Source organism: Cyphomyrmex costatus, unplaced genomic scaffold, assembly GCF_001594065.2.
Source record: "Cyphomyrmex costatus isolate MS0001 unplaced genomic scaffold, Ccosl1.0 scaffold91, whole genome shotgun sequence".
Lineage (NCBI taxonomy): Eukaryota > Metazoa > Arthropoda > Insecta > Hymenoptera > Formicidae > Cyphomyrmex > Cyphomyrmex costatus.
This window is the reverse complement of record NW_017280495.1, coordinates 182,593-203,871: the sequence shown is the minus strand read 5'-3', so window position 1 is coordinate 203,871 and position 21,279 is coordinate 182,593. Positions and strand designations below refer to the sequence as shown.

Below are 21,279 nucleotides of genomic sequence, written 5' to 3'. Positions count from 1 at the left end.
TGTCTTTCTTCGTTTATAATTCCTATACCATTTAAATACATATGTTTTGCTTATACAATTTTTCTCGTAAATTTATTTTTTATGACATCAGATATAATAGTTGATATTAATTTCTATCGCGCTTGAACTAATGAAAGCGAAAGAGACGTTTAAATAAAATTGAGTGAAAAACACATTCGATAATTAACGGAGGCTTTTGCAACAAGCGTAATTAAATGTATCTCGATAAACCTAGTTCTCAGAGTAATATTCTGGAAAGTGATGCGTGGGTATAAAGAGAGAAAAGATCTCAAGAAAACCGCCGCGCGTGCAATACCGCAGCAAAAGTAACAATGTTCCTTGTAAAGTGAGCATAAACTTATGAAAATAAATTTTAAGTCGCGTAAGATTTACATCTGATGCCTATTAGACACTTCAGCGCACTGAAAACCAACCAAACAACTTCTTATTAGAACAATATTTTTTACCGCAGATAATAAATCAGTAACATATTGCGTGTTAAAAGAGACACAAGTATAGTTAACATTCAAACTTTTTATTGGTAAAGGTAAAACTAGTGACCCCCCCCCTCTCCCAAATTATGGAAACATTGCATAATAATGACGCCATAAATTAAAATTACAAATTATATGCAAAATTTTATCATATGATTATTAACGTTTTCCTATCGAGGCTAATAGTTTACAATATCTCATCAGAAGCTATTTGAAGAAATATTTAAATAAGAATTTACTCAGTCGACAAGATAAATAATAATCATATATACATACATTATTATTAAAATGCTCTAGATGCTTAAGATTTTTCATAATTACCATAATTTATGACATTGTATTTAAATAATCACAACATTTAATCCTACATAATTAGCAAAAAATGCTATTAAATAAACATTTAAAGGTAAGTAAAGAAGACTGAAATATCTACAAATCGATAAGAATTTTAATCACTATGACAAAAAAAGTAAGTAAAAAACAAAGAACTTCGTTACCTTTTTTATACACAATAAGTGTAATAATGTATAATACACACACATCTAATACTGTGCCATTTCCAATAATACTGCTCTTGAGATAAATGTTCATTAACAAAAATATTATTTTAGTGTTAATCGATATTATTTATTACACTTCTTTTAATTACTTTTATAAAAAAACTCTTGCAAATGAAACCAAGGTATCCTCTTGCCTACTTTATCGAAATATTATTATTTATATTAATTATATATTTATATTAACAGAACACATCAAGGACGTCCTTCGCAAATGATGTGGTATGAATAAAAAATTATTTGATTTCGTAATTGAAAAAAATCTTGTATGAAACTCAAATAAAAACTATAAAACGAAAATTATAAATGTCTTTTTTGCGTATTTATTTCCAGTTAAATATCTTTTTACATTTACACCCAAGAAAATTAAAACATATTCTCTAATATAAATAACTCTTTAAATAATTTTTTAATTTAATTGCCACTAAAGATAAAAAAATGAAAATGTAACAAAAAACGCATACATACAGTGTAGCGATTAAAATTTTTTGTTAAAAATAAAGCATTTACTTATATTATACATTACTAAAGAGTAGCCTAATAATATATAGATTAATTTTTCATAAATTTTTTCTAACTCGTTATGTTCCCGTAAAATTAGTCTTTTGGGCTTTGGATTTAAAAATTACATTATCGTCTCGCTGGCGTATGCAAACACGAACTTCAGTTTTCACTGGCGAAAGGAATAGAGAAAGCCGACGCTTTGACTTCTCGTGCTTGATAGGATGACACGGTAATTAGATGAACTAAGATTTCCTCCGACGGACATCTATCGCACGTATCGTTCCGTTATCTCGACGTACAAGTTGTCAGATCATGCGAAAAAAAAATAAAAGAAAGATTGCCATAAATATTTCTTTATCATTTTGCTATCGATTGGACGGTTAGGAAATTTTTTTATTTCTTATGCAGGTGTCTAAAGTGTAGATCCCAGCTGTTCAAAAATCTCTGAGAAATGTATTATGACATGGCCAACCTTTCTTCTTGATTTTCTTGGCGATGAAAACTTATATGCGTGTAAGCACAGAATAAGTGTGTGGATTAATGAAATGGAACGACTTGGTGGAGGTCGACCGGTATCTTGTGTATGCGTTGCCAGTTCCCTTCCACAGATCAGCTAGTGCGAATTAACGTGTTTGTTCCATTATGTATTTCTTGGGTTGTTAATCCTGTTCTAAAAGATGAATAAAAAATTAATTTATACTGCGATCAGTTTTGAAAGGACAAATATGAACTTGACATTTCATCAATGTCAAATTCATCAATGAAAGCTGTTTCTCAAGAATATTTTCTTACTACAAGTGACATATGTATTAGGTGTATAATATTAATTCTAGGCCTTTTTTGATCTCCTCGGCTGTTTTAGGCGATTGGAAGTGTCTTGCTGAGTTACTTCAAGCGTATTTGCAAGTTCTAATTGCGTTTGGCAAGAATTCTTTTTACTTTCCGCGTCTTCCACTTTTTTTGGTTGACCAGGGCGTTCACGATCCTCAAGGTCGAAATTTCCCTCTTGAAACCGTTTGAACCATCTTTTACACGTACTGTACGATACAGCATTCTCTCCGAAAGCTGAACAAATCATTTTTTTTGCCTCAGCCGGGTTTTTTTTAAGATGAAACGCGAAAAGAAGGACGTGCCTCACATGTTGCTTTTCGGACGACATCGTGTTTACTGGTGTTTACTGTTGATTTTTCAGGTTATGTTCACTGGAAGATCAAAGTATTATACCTCATTTTAAAGCTAAAAGATGGCACTTTAAAATGACTACAGAAGGGGGAGGGGAAGAGAGGTTTTGAGAACGCTGAAAGGTAGGTAGATGAAACGCGAAAAGAAGGACGTGCCTCACATGTTGCTTTTCGGACGACATCGTGTTTACTGTTGATTTTTCAGGTTATGTTCACTGGAAGATCAAAGTATTATACCTCATTTTGAAGCTAAAAGATGGCACTTTAAAATGACTACAGAAGGGGGAGGGGGAGAGAGGTTTTGAGAACGCTGAAAGGTAGGAGCCGGGAATTAATTTATACATCTAATACAAAATAGAAAAATATTTAAATATTAAAATATATTTTAGATGTTATATGTAAGCTTATTATACATATTTAAAAAGCATATATATTATATTTAGAAAAAAATGTATTTTTAAAATTATCTTTTTGTTCAATGTAACATCAAAAAAGATTGAAAATGATTTAAATAATGTTCGAAAGGTTTCTTCTCAATCCCAGTTTCTTGTTTCGGAGTTAATGCGATTTGGAATTTAGGTCAGCCACTCATTTCTTTATTGCGATCGACTCCGCCGTAATAGTTGGTATCCAGATGTAACCGTGTTCAGAGATAATTAATGCTATTTCGTATTGAAAGAAGAGATTTGCGAAACGACATCTCCGTTCTTGTGCGCAACGAAGATGTCTTGTAATTCTCCTCCGTGGCTCGTCATATCGCATTTTGCATTATGGTTTGCGTGCGGAAGAATTGCGAATTTTTCATAGAGACTCGGAGAACGCTCGCATACTGCGACATAACGCCATACGGAAAGTTATTACAATGTTTTAATTACACGAAAAAAACTTGAGATAAAAGAAACTCAGTTTTGTGTATTCTTATCTGTGCATGAATTGACGCGATCTTTAGGGATTAAGTAGCTGACGTTGTAGGTGTAACATTAGGATTCGTTTACGTTCAACATTCGTGAATGCATCATTCGATATAAATAATTATATTCGTTACATATCCTTTTATTATATGCGACAAGATATATATGTATATACAATATTTATTCATACTCATCGCACAGTCATATTACACACGCAATATTACACGCGTATAACATGTAAATATATCGACTTCGTAAATACCTAAATATATATAACATATGTAAATCCCTATTGTAACATATACAAAGAGGCTTTTACACAACTTATTTTAATTTAAATTTCTACGCTATACAAATTATCAATTGTTAAGAAATTATCTATCAATCTCGCCGAATACGACATCCAACGTTCCAATGATAGCGACTATGTCAGCGAGGAAGTGCTTGGGCCCCATGTGCTGTAGACTCGCTAAATGAGCAAAGCCTGGTGCTTTGATCTTGCACCGATACGGTTTGCTGCTGCCATCGCTAACGAGGTAAACGCCGAACTCGCCTTTCGGTGCCTCGATAGCAGTGTACGTAGCTCCCGGTGGCACTTGGAAACCTTGGGTGAACAACTTAAAGTGATGGATAAGCGCCTCCATGCTACTCTTCATCTCTTCCCGTCGCGGTGGCACAATCTTGGCGTCATCGCATCGTACTTCTCCCTCTGGCATTTGATTCAAGCACTGGTGGATGATACGCAGCGACTGTCGCATCTCCTCCATACGGCATAGATATCTGAAAGAGACATCGCGTCAAATATGTTATAAATAATTTTAAGTGCTCTTTTGTGTACTATTATTGATATAGAATAAATTAAGTATAATTGTCCCCATAAAGATAATTAAATATTATTTTTTGCAAAGAATAAAAATAAAAAAATTTAAGGTATAATAAAATCCTTTTAAAAGCGCGAAGGTAGATAACAGTACAATTAAAAGGTACATAAAATTTCAAACTGAAAGATTTTTCCAGTACACATTATATATTCAGTTTAAATATTAAATTATTATTTTCTTTTGATCTTTAATTTTGATTACCTGTTTAAAGCTTGTTATCTTTTTTCTAATTCTTAAAATTAAAAAAAATAAAAAGTAAGTCAAACTGAATTAAAGTTATAAATTAATCTAAATCGGTAGAAACAGATATTAGTAATCTATTATTTTCCTACATTTAAATACCTTTTTTTTAAATATATAATTCTTATCTAGACTTACCTGTCAAAGCAATCGCCCTTTGTGCCAATCGGGACATCAAAATCTACTAAGTGATAAGCGTCGTAAGGTGCAACTTTCCTCAGATCCCATTTTACTCCAGAGCCTCGTAACATCACGCCACTAAAGCCCCAATTTAGTGCGTTCTCTACAGTCACAGTACCGATATTGGTTGTGCGCTGCCGCCAGATTCTGTTGTCTGTTAATAGATCTTCCACCTCGTCCAGTCGTGCAGAGTACTTAGAGGCCCAGTCATATATGTCATCCATCAGACCCAACGGTAGGTCCAGGGAGACACCGCCGGGTCGTACATAAGCTGCATGCATACGGGCGCCGCTCACGCGCTCATAAAACTCCATCATCTTCTCTCGTTCCTCAAACAGCCAGAAGAAGGGCGTCATAGCACCGATATCCAATGCGTGCGTTCCAATGCCCATAATGTGGTTCAGAATTCTTGTAATTTCTCCAAAAAGAACTGTAGGAAGAAAATTCTATCAGAGAGCTTTGAATCACAGGTTCATTAAAACATAAATCACTCGAAAAGCCTTGACTTACATATTCATAAAAAGACAATGTAAACATATACCAAGTAAACGTTAATTTATAACATATCGAGTGAATATTGATCTTTGCAAATCCTACATAAAAAGATTCGGATGAAGAAATTGGACTTAATTTTCTATAGCTAACTTAGTATATACTTTTATAATTTAAAGTGAAATAGATGTGTCACTCTTGGTGATAGTGAGAAAGAGTTCTAGAAGAGGAATAAAAAAAAAGATCTCACACTATATTTCAATAAAACAAGAGCACGTATTGTTGCTTTTACCTCGAATATATTTTGCACGCAGAGGTACATCTATGTTCAGCAGTTTCTCAATCGCCAAGGAGAAGCACTGCTCGTTACACATCATAGAGACATAGTCCAAGCGGTCGAAGTAAGGTAACGCCTGCATATAGGTCTTGTATTCGATCAATTTCTCTGTGCCGCGATGCAGAAGACCGATATGCGGATCGGCGTTGAGCACGATTTCGCCATCTAGCTCCAGGATCAACCGGAGAACACCATGAGCGGCCGGGTGCTGTGGGCCAAAGTTAACCTTCACGTTTTGTATAGTTTGTTTCGCCACGGGAGGATGAACAGTCAGCATGGACACTGTGTCCGGCGGTATCCAGTCGATCTTCTCCGTGGAGTACAGAACTGGCTTTTCGAACTGCTTGAGGTACTCCGCGTCCGGATTCCATTGATGGGCATTACGATGCTGGCTGCAAAATACACGTATTGTCAATCGAGTCGAATTTTAGTACGATTTGAATCGGACCTTCACGCCGTACGGTGATAGGTTATGTCGTTACATAACGCGCGTACGCAATTAATGACAGAGCTACGTTTAAGCACAATTTGACTTACACGTTGGTGATTGCTGGTGCATTATTCGGTCCCAGCAATTTGCCAGTGCCGAAAAATCCTGCATTTTTACGCAAGATCAAACCTAACACTCTGGCCGCCATGATGCTCACATTGTTCACAATTTCACATCAGCATCAATGCGGCCAGTAGCAGCTCAGTCGATAAGGTTTGACTTTGACAGCCACTTTTGCCATGATTGAAATGAATGAATCTAATTATCTTGTATTATCTAATTTTCTTTGATTACAATCAACTTCCCAAGCAAAACAAGTCGCGTAATGTCAAAATAAATTATGACTGATCGAGAAAGTGGAATTTTAATAATCACTTTGAAGTCATGTTCACTATAATAATATATGATGATAATCAGATCAATTTTATTGCTGCACTAATTAATGTTTAAAATATTGTAAAATAAGTGTAAGTTTAAAATTTTACGAAAGCGAACAGTGCAATATAAAAATAAATCTTTTTTATTCTGTTTCAGTTTGTCAATGATATTTATATAAATACAATTTATTTAAAATGTTAGATACATAATATGATCTATTTAATTAATTGAATGACAAATCTTTAAGGTCATAGATCTTCAGCATTTTATCACATAATGTAATAAATATATAACGTGATATTATACATGATTAAATAGGATTTTTTAAGTGTGTTGTTAAACCAATTATTTTTTAAAAATAAATATTAGGCATCTGCACGATTTTTCAAAAGCAATTAACATACAAGAGAATATAAAATGTATATAAACAAACTACAATTCAGACGTACGATATTTGTAACTATATAATATATCTACTATATATAAATTTATATATTTCTATTCATAAAACATGTTGATGATTTATTTATATTTTATTTGCTATAGATAGAAGAGCGATAATCTTTCTCTCCATTTGCACTTCTCGTTTTAAGCATATTCAATTCCCCGAATCTGAATCATTTAAGTTGCGAGCGCGCGGATCTTGACCTTTGACTACTGCTTCTATTTGCGCCTAAACTTGAAATCCCGCATCGTGAATAGGTGCTTGTTCGCAAAACGAGAAATCGCGGAGACAGTCGTATCGTCGTTTCTCGTGGATATTTCAAACCCAGCTTGGAGGAGCGCCATGGAATTTCCGAGGATCCAGTGATGCACAGAACTGATCAGTTAACGCGCCGCACTTATATTTTAGAATTACTTATAGGATGCAATTTATATTCTCTTACCATCATGAAAACGAATAACGCCCGTTTCTATCCCAATGTAGATTATCATTTTAATTTAATCAGTTTTATTTACTTTTAATCTTTTTCTGTATAAATTTTTTATAATTTATTTTTTTTTTCTCTTAGAAAAAAAGAATAAGTTGAATTAAGATTAAAGTTTTAATTTTTTTTTTATATACATATATATATAGAACATTCTCGTTTCTCTAGAAAAAGAGTCTGATTGTATTAATTGGAATTCTGAACATAGAATTTTCTATTTGAATGTACATTATAATTCTAGATGAGAACCAGAATTCTAATTAATGTGATCAGAATCTTCTGGTTCGTTTACTTTTCCGAAATTTTTCTCAGTACACTGGTAAAAGACGTATAAAAGATAATTATTTATCAATTCTTCTGTTAACGCAGTGTGTTTATTATATAATACTTGTCATTAACTCTAATTTCTTGCAATATGCTCTTATTCTTCGAAACGATAAATTTTATTAATTATTAAAAATTTTCATTATGACTATCACAATTAAATTAATCTCTCTTAAACTTCATTACAGTAATTTCTACTCACAGAAAGTTTACATGAATAATATCAAGATATTGCGATTAATCGAAACGAAATGTCTTTGTGTCTTTGAGGAATCGTCAAGCAAGCAAAAACACACAAGACAGTAAGCAATTATGGAAATTGTCCCGACCTTCGAAACGATCGATATACTAATTTGTAAACAAAGCATTATATTGGCATTGATATTGAACTCAATTTTATCACTTTTGTAACATTTCTTTTCCGTCTTTCATCTCCTTTTTATTAAATTATTTTTATTTTTGGCTTTTTAATGGTCTTTATTTAATGTAATGATTTTTATCTTTTTATTTGTTTTGTTAAATGAATTTTGTCGCACAAATTTATCTTAAAAACCGAAGAAATGTTGCGAGATTTTCATAAGCTAGCTTCCGCGAATGATCCGCATTCATTTAAGTCTGTACTTGCGCAGATGTACAGAAGCCTCGAATTTCCTCACGGCAAAGTGACTGCCAAAAGTTTGACGTAAGTCACGGTATTGAGGCTGCTATTTCGAGGGTAGCGATGGTGTATGGATCATTGTTGCTCTCATCAACATGGGCCAACATTCTGCACGTCGCGGGGTCATATAATCGCAACTATTGCAAGTGGCCGCCCTGATCAGGTACAAGTGGGGATCAACCGTTTCAATTTGAATCTTCTTTATTTCTCTTTATTGTACATTGAGCGTATATATTATCGTATATGCAAAGGTACAAAAAGGTCAATCACTTCGCGACCATTGAAAGAAATCATCTCCAGTTATTCATCTGATAACAAACGCGAGGCGACGAGCATAATTTCGCTGTATATAACTTCGAAAGATAAATTTATATAATATTTCCAGTTTAAAACGATGCGAAAATGCTCGAGAGTGTCGCGAAAAGCACACACATTGAAAGAAAAGTCTGGTAATAGAGCTACCAAATGTATTTTGTTTAAAACATTAAACATAATAATAGTAACCAAATGGTTCGGGGATAATTAGGAGAGTAAAGTGTTTAGGTATATTTGATTTTGATTATATTAACTGAACATTAGATTGAAATTACTTCACTAAAACGTTCGTTACTATCGGCTAGGTCTGATTATTATTACTAAACTGTTTTTTTCAGTGTAGAAAGTTTGCGCGTTTGATCAACGGGAATAATGAGTTTTGCATCATTTCTATCACGAACGGTCTTCTCGAAATAGGAAGTAGAGAGAAAGACATACATACAAAACGTACATTTAGCGACTAGAAACGTAACGAGTACAGACAAAATATATATGTATGGCTGTCTAAGCTTATATCACTTTATACGCATCGTACAAAAGAAGAATACTAATTGCAAGTAGAAACGAGAGGTCACTGCCTCGACAACCTCGTTATTGTACTCATCGAACTGACGTAAGACTCATAATAGTGTACTTTGTACAAATACTTTATCTTCCGCGTCTCCAACAATCTTCAAAAAATAGACTTCGATGATGCTATCGATTCCGATACAGCTTCTAGCGAGACAATACTCGCCTTTTTGTCTCAAGTTTATAATTTTGACGAGATTTGAAGCTCTGAAAAAGAAAACAGCACTGGTCAGCATTAAATTGAACTTTTGTAATCATTTCTTCAAGTAGCTTTAAATAATATCTATCGATGTTATTATTTTTAGTACTAATAAATAATGCACAAATGGCTAGAATTATGAGTGATATGTTAATAAATTTGGTCAGATCAATAATTTCTTTTCTTATAAGTTACTAATTAATTCGAAAAATGTGTACCCGGTGCTGTTTTTCGGAGCTTAATACATGCAACGAGAACATACATTTCTCGTGATGTTAAAGGAACATATGAGTTCTTGGGACCTATCAAAGATCTTTTTATTATTAATTTTAGATAATGTTTAAAATTTTCAACTATATAATTGCAACACTTGAACTTAACATAAAAATATTAATATAATAATTAATCAATACGAATAGAAAAAAATTATAAAAAAATAAAATGTGAAACATAAAATTATTCCAAATCATTACACTGTTTAAAAGTTTGGAAAATGTCTCAACACCCATACGTTCCAGTTACGGGTTAAGCGGCCTCTATGACGCTCATTATTATTACACAATTATTTTGTACAATATTATTGTGCCTCCTTTAAACAATTCAAAACAAACAATCCGAAGACTCAATATTATAGTTTCCAAACGACCAATAAAATTTTACAAATTAATATTGATCGTCTAGAGACCGTTGAAAATAATTATTTCCGAGCACCTAAAGCCCGGGTATGGAATATAAGAGCTGAAGTTTCCGCAATTTACCGGAAATCCAAAGAAGTACTCCGACAAACATCATCATCTCTTCCGACAAACTGTCTCGAACATTAACTCTTAGCTAGTAGTAATCATAGAGAAGGTAACGATGCAACGACTGCGGTAGTTGCAGCTTCCTGACAATCTTCGGTAGCTTGGTACCGCAGAGTTTGCGGACTATTAATCTCGCTTGATGGGTCAACGGTAGTGGAGTTCTAGCCGCCTCCATCACCAGGGCCTTCTGTGCGTCTGTCAAACTACTAGACCGTCGTATCATGCAGGGATCAAAGCTCTCCGCCGCTTCCAACAATGCGTGTAGTAATCGCGGCTTATCGGCCGTATTCTGCAAGGAGTTGAGGATGCCGTGTGGGTCGCGGAACTGTGTCTTGATGACTACTCGAGCGCCGTACTTCAGCAGCAATGCCACTATCTCCACCGACGGGTTCTCGTTAGAGGCGACGTACTCGGCGAGCACTGGCCGTAACGCTGGTCCGTCGTCGCTGCGTATCACCAGGTTCGGATCGGCGCCGCGTTCCAGCAACATACACAGGATCTCCAGTCGATTCGGGATGTTGTCCGCGCATGCAACGTGTAGTGGCGAACCAATGATCGGCGACGTGGCGTTCACGTCTGCGCCTGGAAAACCGCGGATAAAAAAAACGCATTTTTTTTTTCCCTTTATCTTAAGTCGATTAAACAATATTAATTCAATTAAACAATATTGAACAAAATATTTCTTAAGCTCGTAAATGTGAATACACATAAAGAATAAAAGCCCTTAAAGATCAAACTGGATTTAATTATCACTAACTTTATAGAAATTTATTTCAAATAAAAAAAAAATGCACAGGACACGAATGTGATCTAAACTGTGTACTAATTACGAGGATTAATATCAACCAATTTATTTCTAAAAGATAATAATTAATTAATTAGTTTGAAATACTATAAAAATATTGAAACAATCTAACATTTAAAATAAGTAATCGATTACTGTCTTTTAGTAAACCTTTTTTGTTAAATTGATCAGTATGCAGATTTTTGTAAAAATATTAAAATATATTAGTACCTACGTAGGTATAATTTCAAATGTAATACTAGATCAAATTTGTGAAAATCAAAGCGATATAGTTGGTGGGCATTATTAAATTAACGTTGTCAAGAACAGTATTTGGCCGACACGATCGCAAATCTAGCTGTAATCACGAGGAAAAAAAAAGTCATACGACGCGGATAGATTTAATACCGGACGCGCGCGAATTGGCCTTCGAATGCCGCGCGCGATTTCGACCGTATGCCAGCGTTATCGGCCCGAGATACCGCGACTCACCCGCTTCGAGCAGCATCTCGACGATCGACGGGTCGCCCTTGAGTATGGCCAGATCCAGGGCCGTCGGTTTCTGATAGTCCGGCCCGAGGTCCAGCCGGGCGCCTTGCTTCAGCAACAGATTGATCACCGCTGGGTCGCCACCGAGAATCGCGTAATGCAGCACCGTTCGATAATCGTGCCTGGCATCCGCTGTCGCGTTCACGTCCGCGCCGTAACTCAGCAGCAGGAGCACCGAGGAAATGCCCTGCGACATTTGCGAATACAAACGTAATGTGTAATCACACTGTATGTCGAGTCATGAATTTTAAGAAATTCGAGAGACGCGTTATTTTTAAGTAAGATGTAACAGTATCCAATATGGCATAGCATCTAATATACTTGTTGTTTGTAGGTAGTTACGTTAAATTAAAGATAATTCAATCTTCATATATATTGCGCTCATTGTAAATATAAAAAGTAATTATAATTCAAAATTGGACCGCGATGAAAATAATAAATTTAAATAAGTTATTAAGAGAGAATCTTGGGTGTTAAGAAAATTATACCCTCCATTTCAAATTTTGATAAAAATGATTTTAAAAAATTGATATTGAACATGTGACACCACAGCGCGTGCTCGTATCGCAGTATTTCGTGACTGTGACAGATTTCCTAACCTGAATAGTCGTTAATTTTGAAATAAAATATTTTGATTCACGAAGCAGAGCGATACTTTTTTTTTGTAGATTTTTCATTTTTATAAGAGAAAACGCATCAATTCGGGGTATTGTTTATAAAAATTTGAAATGGGGGGAGGTCTTCTTAACATTTACCGAATCTTGTAAGAGAGAGAATCTCTCTTGAAGGCTGCTTACGCTGATACTGATGCAAATATCCTCGCCGAGCATTAAGTTCACAATCTCGAATTACTATATCACTTGGATGTTGACGATCTGGAAATCTCTCACGATACAACCGTGCAGCTTTCATATAATTACGTCGGCATTCTCCCAATATCAGAAACATATCGACAATTTCGTTAGGCGTGTAATGAGCCATCATAAATAGCACGATATTTTCGAAGCTAATGTAACTTATGTAACAGGCTAGCACAGATATCTTCTGTTTGTAAATATAAGCATAAACGATAACTATACAGGTAAAGTTAAATCTCTATCTTAATCTCTCTCCAACGCGTAGTCTGATCACGGCTTAAGAAAAGCTTACAAACAGTCGCAATACGTGACCTCGAATGATCTCGAAAGATCAACATATCATAGATCGTGAATTCATCACAAAATGGATTATGTAGCAGTCGCCGATGGGAATATTATTGAATTAAAGATCGTCAACCTCGAACAAATTTTCGTCCTTATAAAAATGGTCCCGGAAGTAATTGAAGAACACTGACATTATCAACGATTGATATAATTTGCGATTATTAATATTTGGATAATATATTATTAAATTCATGACTTTTTTATATATAAATCCTATTGAATCTAATTGCATCTGATTGAATCCAATTAAATTTGAATTGAAAAAATTGCACTTCCTATTCAGAATTTTGAATTGATCAGTATTTACGATGCACATAAAAAGCTGATATCAATTTCAAATAAAAAGGCACACGCACACAGAAATGTGCTTCATACAATTCCTATAAATAAATAAAAATGCATTCCGGATTAAATATATAGGATGCATTTTAACGTTTGCGAATACATATTTATGAAAATTTGAATCCATTTCAATTCATTCTTGATTACAAGGCACTTATTGTCTTATTCAAGAGCGCCTCTGAAGAAGGTACGAGAAAAAAGAAAATAGAACGCCTTTGGAGAGTGACCTTTTCCTTTCTCTTTAAAATGACTTTTAATAAGTGACTTTGAACTGATTTCGCGAGAAACATGACCTCGAGTTACAAGTCTTCTATCTCTCCGACTATTTACCTGCGGCAGTCTGGCAGCCTTCATGAGAGGCGTGAGCCCGGCACGATCCCGCGTGTTCGGATGAGCACCGAAGGCTAACAGCAGCTCCATACACTCCAGATCCAAGGGCGACACCAGGTTGATCTCGGAGCCGAAAAAATATCTCTTATTTGGATTAGCACCGGCTTCAAGCAGAATCTTCGCAACCTCAACGTGGCGATTCCGTAGAGCCAGACGCAGTGGCTCGTCACACAACATGGTTCTAAACGTAAAATTGCGAGAATATAGCATGCATATTTTGATAAATCAACGCATGTAGTTAATAAAGATTAATGTACCGCTCGGTACTCAAGAAAAATACTAAATTAAGAGAAAATCAAAATGACTTTATTTTGACGCCATGAAAGACAAAATAATGATTTTTACAAAATTTGATTATTCATTGACGTTAAGAATAAAAATAAAAAGTCAATTTTTTGTTGACTTTTATGTGTTTCTTGATGAGTTCCATCACAGTAAAATTTTCGTAAATATATAATGTAAAATAATATATAATATGATAAAAGTAGAAATTATCATTTTTTGAACGGCACTTTTAATTTTACATTATTATCCAACTATATTGATGTCATTTAAAACCTTGTATAAAATTATATAAAATCACATGCAAGTCTTATGATATACTTAAATAAAATTAAAATTGTAGATTACGCCATTATTCATCTTTCACAAGTATTTTAAAAGATTTTGGTCACCATCAATGATCAAGGTAGTGCGCAGTCAACGTAAAAGTCGCACCTGGGAAAAAGTTCCCCCGTATCCTGCCGGTGGTCCACCTTGGCTCCATACTTAAGCAGCAACTTCACCAGATCCAGGTAGCCGTGCTCGGCGGCGAGATGTAGGGCCGAGTAGCCGCACTCATCGGTTGCGTTGATGTCGGCTCCGCGCACCAGCAACAGCTGAGCGGCCTCGGTGTACCGCTGCCATACGGCATAGTGTAGAGGCCTGAGGCCCTGGGTCACCGGCTCGTTCGGTTTGGCACCGCACGCGAGGAGGATGCGGATCTCATCGAGAGGCTGCAGCCGTATTATCGAGTCGGCCAGCTCCCGTTGCAACGGGTTGGCGATGCACTCGGTCGGCATCTACATGGCGTAACACGAAGAGATACAGAGATAGAGAAACGAGCTAGACGAAAGAAAGACAGAGGGACAGAAGGATTGCGTAACGCGTGCATCATGTCGCACATTGGCAGAAATCACCGAGGATTTATAGCGAGACAGTTTATCGATACATAAACGTCATCGAGGTTGAGGAAATTTGATCATCGAATTTGTTATTTCGTAATTTAAAACTGAGAATCCCATGCGGAGAGAAAGAAATTCAAAAATCTTTCGCGATGCTGTAAAGACAGGATCCAAGTTAAACACGAGTCATTATAATATCAAAATAACGTCAAAATGGCTCCGAAATTATTATCAAAAATCATTTTTTTAGTCGGTAACGATGTTATTTTGAATGCATTATCGTGACTTATTCTGCCCAACGAACACACTTTGGAGAAAGTCAAAGTGACTTTATTTTAACGTCATGAAAGTCAAAATGATGATTTATTTTACGAAAGTTGTCTGTTTATTGATGTTAAGAATCAAAATAAAGTCATCTTGAATTGTTGTCGATTTCTGTGTGTTCTTTGGGTGCTTAGGGACGATACACGTGCACGACATGCACTATATAGTAACATGTTAACATTTAACGCACTTTGATACGCACTTTAATATCGAGTCTGATTTGCCTTACACGACGAGCACGGAAATCCGATAAATCTGCAATACAAGAAGATAGGAAGATTAATGATAGCCAACTTATTGTAATTCACAATGTTAGAAAAATATTTATTATATTTCTTGTTTTAATAACAAATTAATGAAAAAAAAATAATGAATTATATCAATTATTAATTATTAACAATAGAAGGAAATAAATTTTTGAAACAAAATTTTGTATATAAAAAGTATATTCTTTAGATTTTTTTCTATGATGTCCCTGGTTATACAATCTTTCCTACCGCAAATCGTAGAACTTATATAACAAAAATATAAAATCACGAGTATTTAGATTGGAAAGAAATATAGAAGTATTTGTGAATAAATTACTGGATTTTCACACAGAGAATATATATAAAATAAATCGTACAAAATAGACGTGTTATACAAATTCTATATTTCGATAGAAAAGCATTTCCGCGGGGATACAGTACAGAAAAGACCTCGATTCCAGATTCCGGACATCGCTGGTAACGCAATATTGTCGTGAAACGTAGCCGCGCGAAGATTTTCCTCCGACAGTCGATCCCGCAACGATCTTCGCGAGACGACACGATTTGGCTAACGATAAGTGAGTAATGCAATCGCTGTTCTCGCTGCGGGGAACTTCGCTGACGCGCGTCACGAGCACTAGAAACTCTGCCAAGAGGACGGCGCAATTTTGGCGATGATGCCGGAAGTCTCGTGGCGTCGTCGATTGAAAATCACGCAGTCTGCGCCTCCGCGAACATCTGGCGCGCAACGCGCTGCACTTCACAGCCACTTGTCCCTTTGTTATTGAGAGTAACGATGTCCCTAGCGATTTTTTCGAACTCGAGAAGAGCATTCTAAATGTGCACTTTCAGGATTTATCCTGCCAAGTCTTCAGAAAAGCCTAAATTCACTTTCCACCTTAAAGTGATTTTCTCGATTTTCTCAATGAAGTAGCTCAAATTTAGTTGGAAATTTTCTCTTTCTTTAGATTCTAACTGATCAAGAAAGTCGTCGTCAGGCTAGATTTTGATTAAGATTGTCTACATAATCGAGCTTTATATAGATCACTAAACCTTTAAATTTGTGATTTTATTTAACTGTTAAATATTTAAATTGAACTAATTATATTAAAAATTCTATGTAAAACTATAATTCCAATTGTTAATTTAAATAAGACACTTCTAAAAGAAATGTCTCGCAAAAATCGAAGTTACTATAATAACGAAATCTCCTGTAAATTCACGTAAGACATATGACAGATTCTAACATCAAGAAGGATGTCATCATCGGATTAGATCTTAATTAAGATCGTCTGCGCAACTGAGCTTCAGATCACTATTAGACTAAAAACTCTTCGATCAATTTATGATTTCATTGATTGATTAATTGTTAAATCGAGCTAGTTACACATCATAAAATTATATTTAAAATTAAAATCCCAATTATTAATCCAAAGAAGTTAATTCTAAAAAAAATAACACAAGAACTGAAGATAACAAAACCTATAAATTCACGTAAGGCATGATTTTTTATTCTTGGATCGTTAAAATTGGCAAAAGTAGTAATCATGTATCGCAACGATGTATTCTTAGTTTTCTCGTAAGATCAAGATCGATCCGACGAACGTGGTAACGACGCAAAAGAGTCGATATTCACTGCCAATTTTCGCCACGTACATCCGACTATCGTAAACATTTAGTCCGAATTGATGCAAGAACTTGATAATGCCGCGCAATTTGATGTTATACTTCAAGTGTAAGTAATATGCTTTGTATATTACGTTTTGACACCTGTCGCACACGATTGAGACTTTCGTTGCAAAACCGCAAATTGCGAAGCAAAAAGGTAAAGTATATTAAATATATCGACGCCCCTCATAGAGAGAGAGAAACAGAAAAAGAAAGAGAGAGAGAGAGAGCAATGCAACGTATTATTAAATAATTATTCGCTTGAGTCGAGTGATCTTATCGGGTTATTACAGCAATATTCATTTTAATAATTCTACAGCGTAACTCTTTACATAAAATAATTAAAATGTTACGTATATGATAAAACTTTTTAGTAGATAAGCTATTAATTAAAAGATTTTAATCGTCATCTCAATTATATTTCACTTTGTCCTTCTTATTTGATTTAATAGATGTTATATTATTTTATTCATGCATAGAGTGAGAAACTTGAAGAGAAAAGAAATTTAAATTAAACAGTAAAAAAACAAAGAGGATTAATTGTCAATGTAGATACTTTAAATTTTTTATAGAATAGATGCAGAAGATAGATACTCTTCCGAGGAGAGATATAATTGTTTGAAAAATTAATCGTAATATCCAGCTCACATTGAAATTTCTTAGAAATTTACTTTTCGATTTTGCGTCAATGGAACTTTTACCGTACCGAGGAAAAATCCTATCCCAAGAGAACATCTTTGTCACTCTGACGTCTCAACTTCCCAAAGAGCACACAAAAGTTAATAGAGAATCAAAATGACTTTATTTCAATTATTCTTAACAGTCTTTTTTACAGCATAAAAAAAAACAGCAACAGTCAAATTTTAAGGAAAAATCATCATTTTGACTCTCATGACGTCAAAATAATGCCGTTTTGACTTTCTCTTGACTTGATGTGTGCCTTGGATCTCAGACGATAGGTGTTGATCGCGACATTTGCAACATCCGGTATCGGCGATCGGATCGACGATCTCTCATCCGCCCCATTCACATCGTGAACTTGTAACGTCAAGTGCGTTTATTGTTTACTCACGTCAAAGACGGTGCGATGCTCCAGCATGTAGGAACGATGTCGCGAGAACTGCCTTCTTCGTCGGACGACCCGGTCCTATTTAAAGTCTCGCGAAGCGATACGACTCGCCGCCCGAAAATAACACAAAGGGGTACGCACTCAGAAGTCTTCGCGCATGTGTCTTTTGGCTGCTACGCAATTTTTGTCTTTTAGCGCGTAGACGCGTGTCCACCTTCGTAGCTACCCTTTTCTTCGCGCGCGCTTTTTCCTCCCGATCTTTCGAACCGCAAACGTCATCGTTCCTTCGTCATTAGGGAGAGACTCCAGAGATGCCTTTCACTCACGTGCGTTTGTTTTGAAAATATTTTACGATCTTGGCAATCTGTACAGTAAAAGTGTAAGTATTTGTCGAAAATGTAGTGCTAGCACGTGACATACTGAGCGTGTTACAAATTAAATAAACTTAAAATAATCGTAATAGAGATATAAGGAAGTGCGTCAGCAAACTTAAGCTTCAAAAATTGTTATCACGTACGTTTATTAAGTGAAAAAAGGAAATATTGTATTCCATTGAGCGAATTGTACGGTGCTTGTCAATGAAATTGAAATCGGTATTTCAAGAGCATCATGTATAATTGGCGCATCTGAGAAATTTATTTACAGAAACAATAGCAGTGGCAACGTAAATGTGTTATAAATGGCTGAAATGTTTACAAGAATATATATAGCAAAAATAGTTATATTGAAATTATTACTATTAAAATCAGATTATCGATAATTATTTAATTTCAGCATGTAATAATTTCCAATGGAAATAATAATTGCAGAGAATACTTTATTTTTCTTCGAATATTTGAAATATTTTAATTGAGTCGTACTTGGTGCTATGAATAATCCTAAACGACGCATTTTTGAGATCATTTAGAGAAAAAATATTGATAACATGGTAAAAATTTTTCTTAAAATTTTCATACGAATTGAAACACTTTTCAGATATATGAGAAAACCTGCATATCTTAATTTTTTTTTACATTTTTTATCCTATGTGAATTCTGAAATATTTTGTGAAATTCACATTTCTAAGATTTCCTCTATTTAATAATTTTTGAGAAAATACCTTACACTTTTTGAAATTTTATAAAATTTTATCGAAGAGAAATTATAAAAAATAAGAAATTTTAGAATATTTCAGAATTCACATGTATGAAAAATCCCAGAAAAAACGTTAATATTCTGAAAAGATATTTCTAATTTATCTATAAAAGATTAGAGAAATTTTCTAAAAAATCATAAAATTTAGAAATTTTTGACAATTCTAAAATTTACATAAGTTTTAAAAAGTTCTAAGAAAAATTCTAAGAAAAATTTTCATCTGAATAATGTAAGCTTAATTTTTCTTCATCCGGAATATCATCCGAGTCAGATTCGGTGCCCACGATGATCTTAATTGTCGCATTTTCGAGATAATAGATCATTTCGAAACAGTCGTCAATATACTGTAGTTGTGCGTCTCAGCGCAACATTAATCGTACCGTCCTTTAAATATTAGCAATACACACGTGGCAACGCACACGTGGCGACACAAAGAGATCTATCTCTCCCTCGTCTCATCGGGTAGATATGTAATAGTGAAGCAACAACTCTGTGCTGTTTTGTTGTCTACAACTACGTCTTTCGAAAAGTTCACTGATCCTCCGATCCGAAATTAAACCAAACCCCGTGATTTCTCTGAATTTCCCAGCCGCACGCAGCCAAGAACATTTGCGGGACGGTGACACCGGAGACAATGCGAGCATAGGGAGAGAGAGAAAGAGGTTTCCTCTTATGACAAACAGATAAGCGCTATTTTTCAGAATTATCATTTTGAAAAGACGTCGCATATATCATAAATTTTACGCGAATACAGCTTCGACTACAAGACAGCTCTTCTCCCCATAAGAATGTACGCGTAAATAAGAGAAAGAAATCATCTTGTATTATGGTCAATTTTTAAGCATAGCCTTTTTTTATCTTTTCATAAATAAAATTATACGATGACAAATCAAAGCTATAAATTATAGAAACTTAAAAAATATAGAAATAAGAAAATTTTCTGATTGAAAACGAACGATCCAGCAAGATTTTGATCATATCAATTAGAATTCCGGTCATCATAATTGAATATCTGATTATCTCAACGAAAATTATAATAGATTTAACCAAAAAAAACTCTGATTCATCCACTTTCAATCAGAAATTTTCCTTAGTATATAGAACTTCTGAATCATGTAGTATTATAGAGAACTAATTATCATACATTCGAATAGAAAGTGATGCAAAGGGCGATCTGATCACGCGAGGTAAACCGGTACGTAAATTGAGAGTCGATTGATATAAGCTAAAAATTTCCTTCTTATACAAGACACCTTGAGAAGTGTGAAAACAAGGTCGGCGACCGGAACGATACACGTAATAAATGAGGAGAAAACCGTAAAGACTCTATACACCTCTTCTCACAAGAAAAACCGTGGTCTCGTCGACCTTTCGGCTCCCCGTAGTAAAAGACAATGAACAAAGGTCGTCGACATTCGCCGAGCGATATACCTGAAATGCACAAATTCGAAGAGAGAGCACAGGCATATATTTTTTAGCAGTACTTTTTATTAGGAAATACTTTGCACTTATATTAAATATCTTATACTCATTAATTTTAATTATAATAATTATTGTTATAGCATTGTCCTAACTCCCTACTAAGAAGCATGCTTTTTCACTAACACATGTTACACAATCTTAAAATTATATGCCGAGTTTGTTTCTATTTCCTCTGTCGCCAACTTTACTCTTTACTTTACTTACAACCCTTAAAATACAGCTCTTACAATACGTAATTCAATACAATATTTGTCGAGAGTGTGCCAAAATGTGCGCTGCATTTCGACGATTCGGCAAAATATTTTGAAGTCAAGTAATCAAATTCTTATCATATCGCGAAAATCAATTGTTATGCACACACATTGTGCGGAAGATTAGGATGAGGGGGAAGTGAAGCATCTTCTCTGAAGGAAGTATTGTTGGACGTATAGATCTCTGTTGTAGGAATATTGAACTCATCTAATACATATATATACATTAT

At 34.7% G+C, this 21,279-nt stretch overlaps 2 protein-coding genes across 4 annotated transcripts; both read right to left on the bottom strand.

Moving 5' to 3' along the window:
- Positions 1-3,773: 3,773 nt before the first annotated feature.
- Positions 3,774-6,435, bottom strand: ND-49 (NADH dehydrogenase (ubiquinone) 49 kDa subunit). Its single transcript, XM_018549926.1, has 4 exons — positions 6,315-6,435; positions 5,733-6,169; positions 4,907-5,378; positions 3,774-4,427 (listed from the first exon to the last, which is right to left on the bottom strand). Exons 1-4 carry the CDS (start codon positions 6,413-6,415, stop codon positions 4,022-4,024), a joined length of 1,416 nt encoding a protein of 471 aa, XP_018405428.1. The 5' UTR covers positions 6,416-6,435; the 3' UTR covers positions 3,774-4,021.
- Positions 6,436-9,188: 2,753 nt separating this feature from the next.
- On the bottom strand, positions 9,189-18,243 carry LOC108781827 (ankyrin repeat and protein kinase domain-containing protein 1). Of its 3 annotated transcripts, none has more exons than XM_018549922.1 (7): positions 18,186-18,229; positions 15,400-15,452; positions 14,428-14,771; positions 13,651-13,891; positions 11,720-11,963; positions 10,399-11,025; positions 9,189-9,648 (listed from the first exon to the last, which is right to left on the bottom strand). In XM_018549922.1, the coding sequence occupies exons 3-6, from the start codon at positions 14,769-14,771 to the stop codon at positions 10,472-10,474; spliced, it is 1,383 nt and encodes a 460-aa protein (XP_018405424.1). In that variant the 5' UTR covers positions 15,400-15,452; positions 18,186-18,229; the 3' UTR covers positions 9,189-9,648; positions 10,399-10,471. The 3 variants fall into 3 exon arrangements, with proteins under 3 accessions (XP_018405424.1, XP_018405422.1, XP_018405423.1); XM_018549920.1 differs by lacking the exon at positions 18,186-18,229 and adding an exon at positions 15,887-16,057; XM_018549921.1 differs by lacking the exon at positions 15,400-15,452 and having other exon boundaries at positions 18,186-18,243.
- Between the last annotated feature and the right edge of the window lie 3,036 nt (positions 18,244-21,279).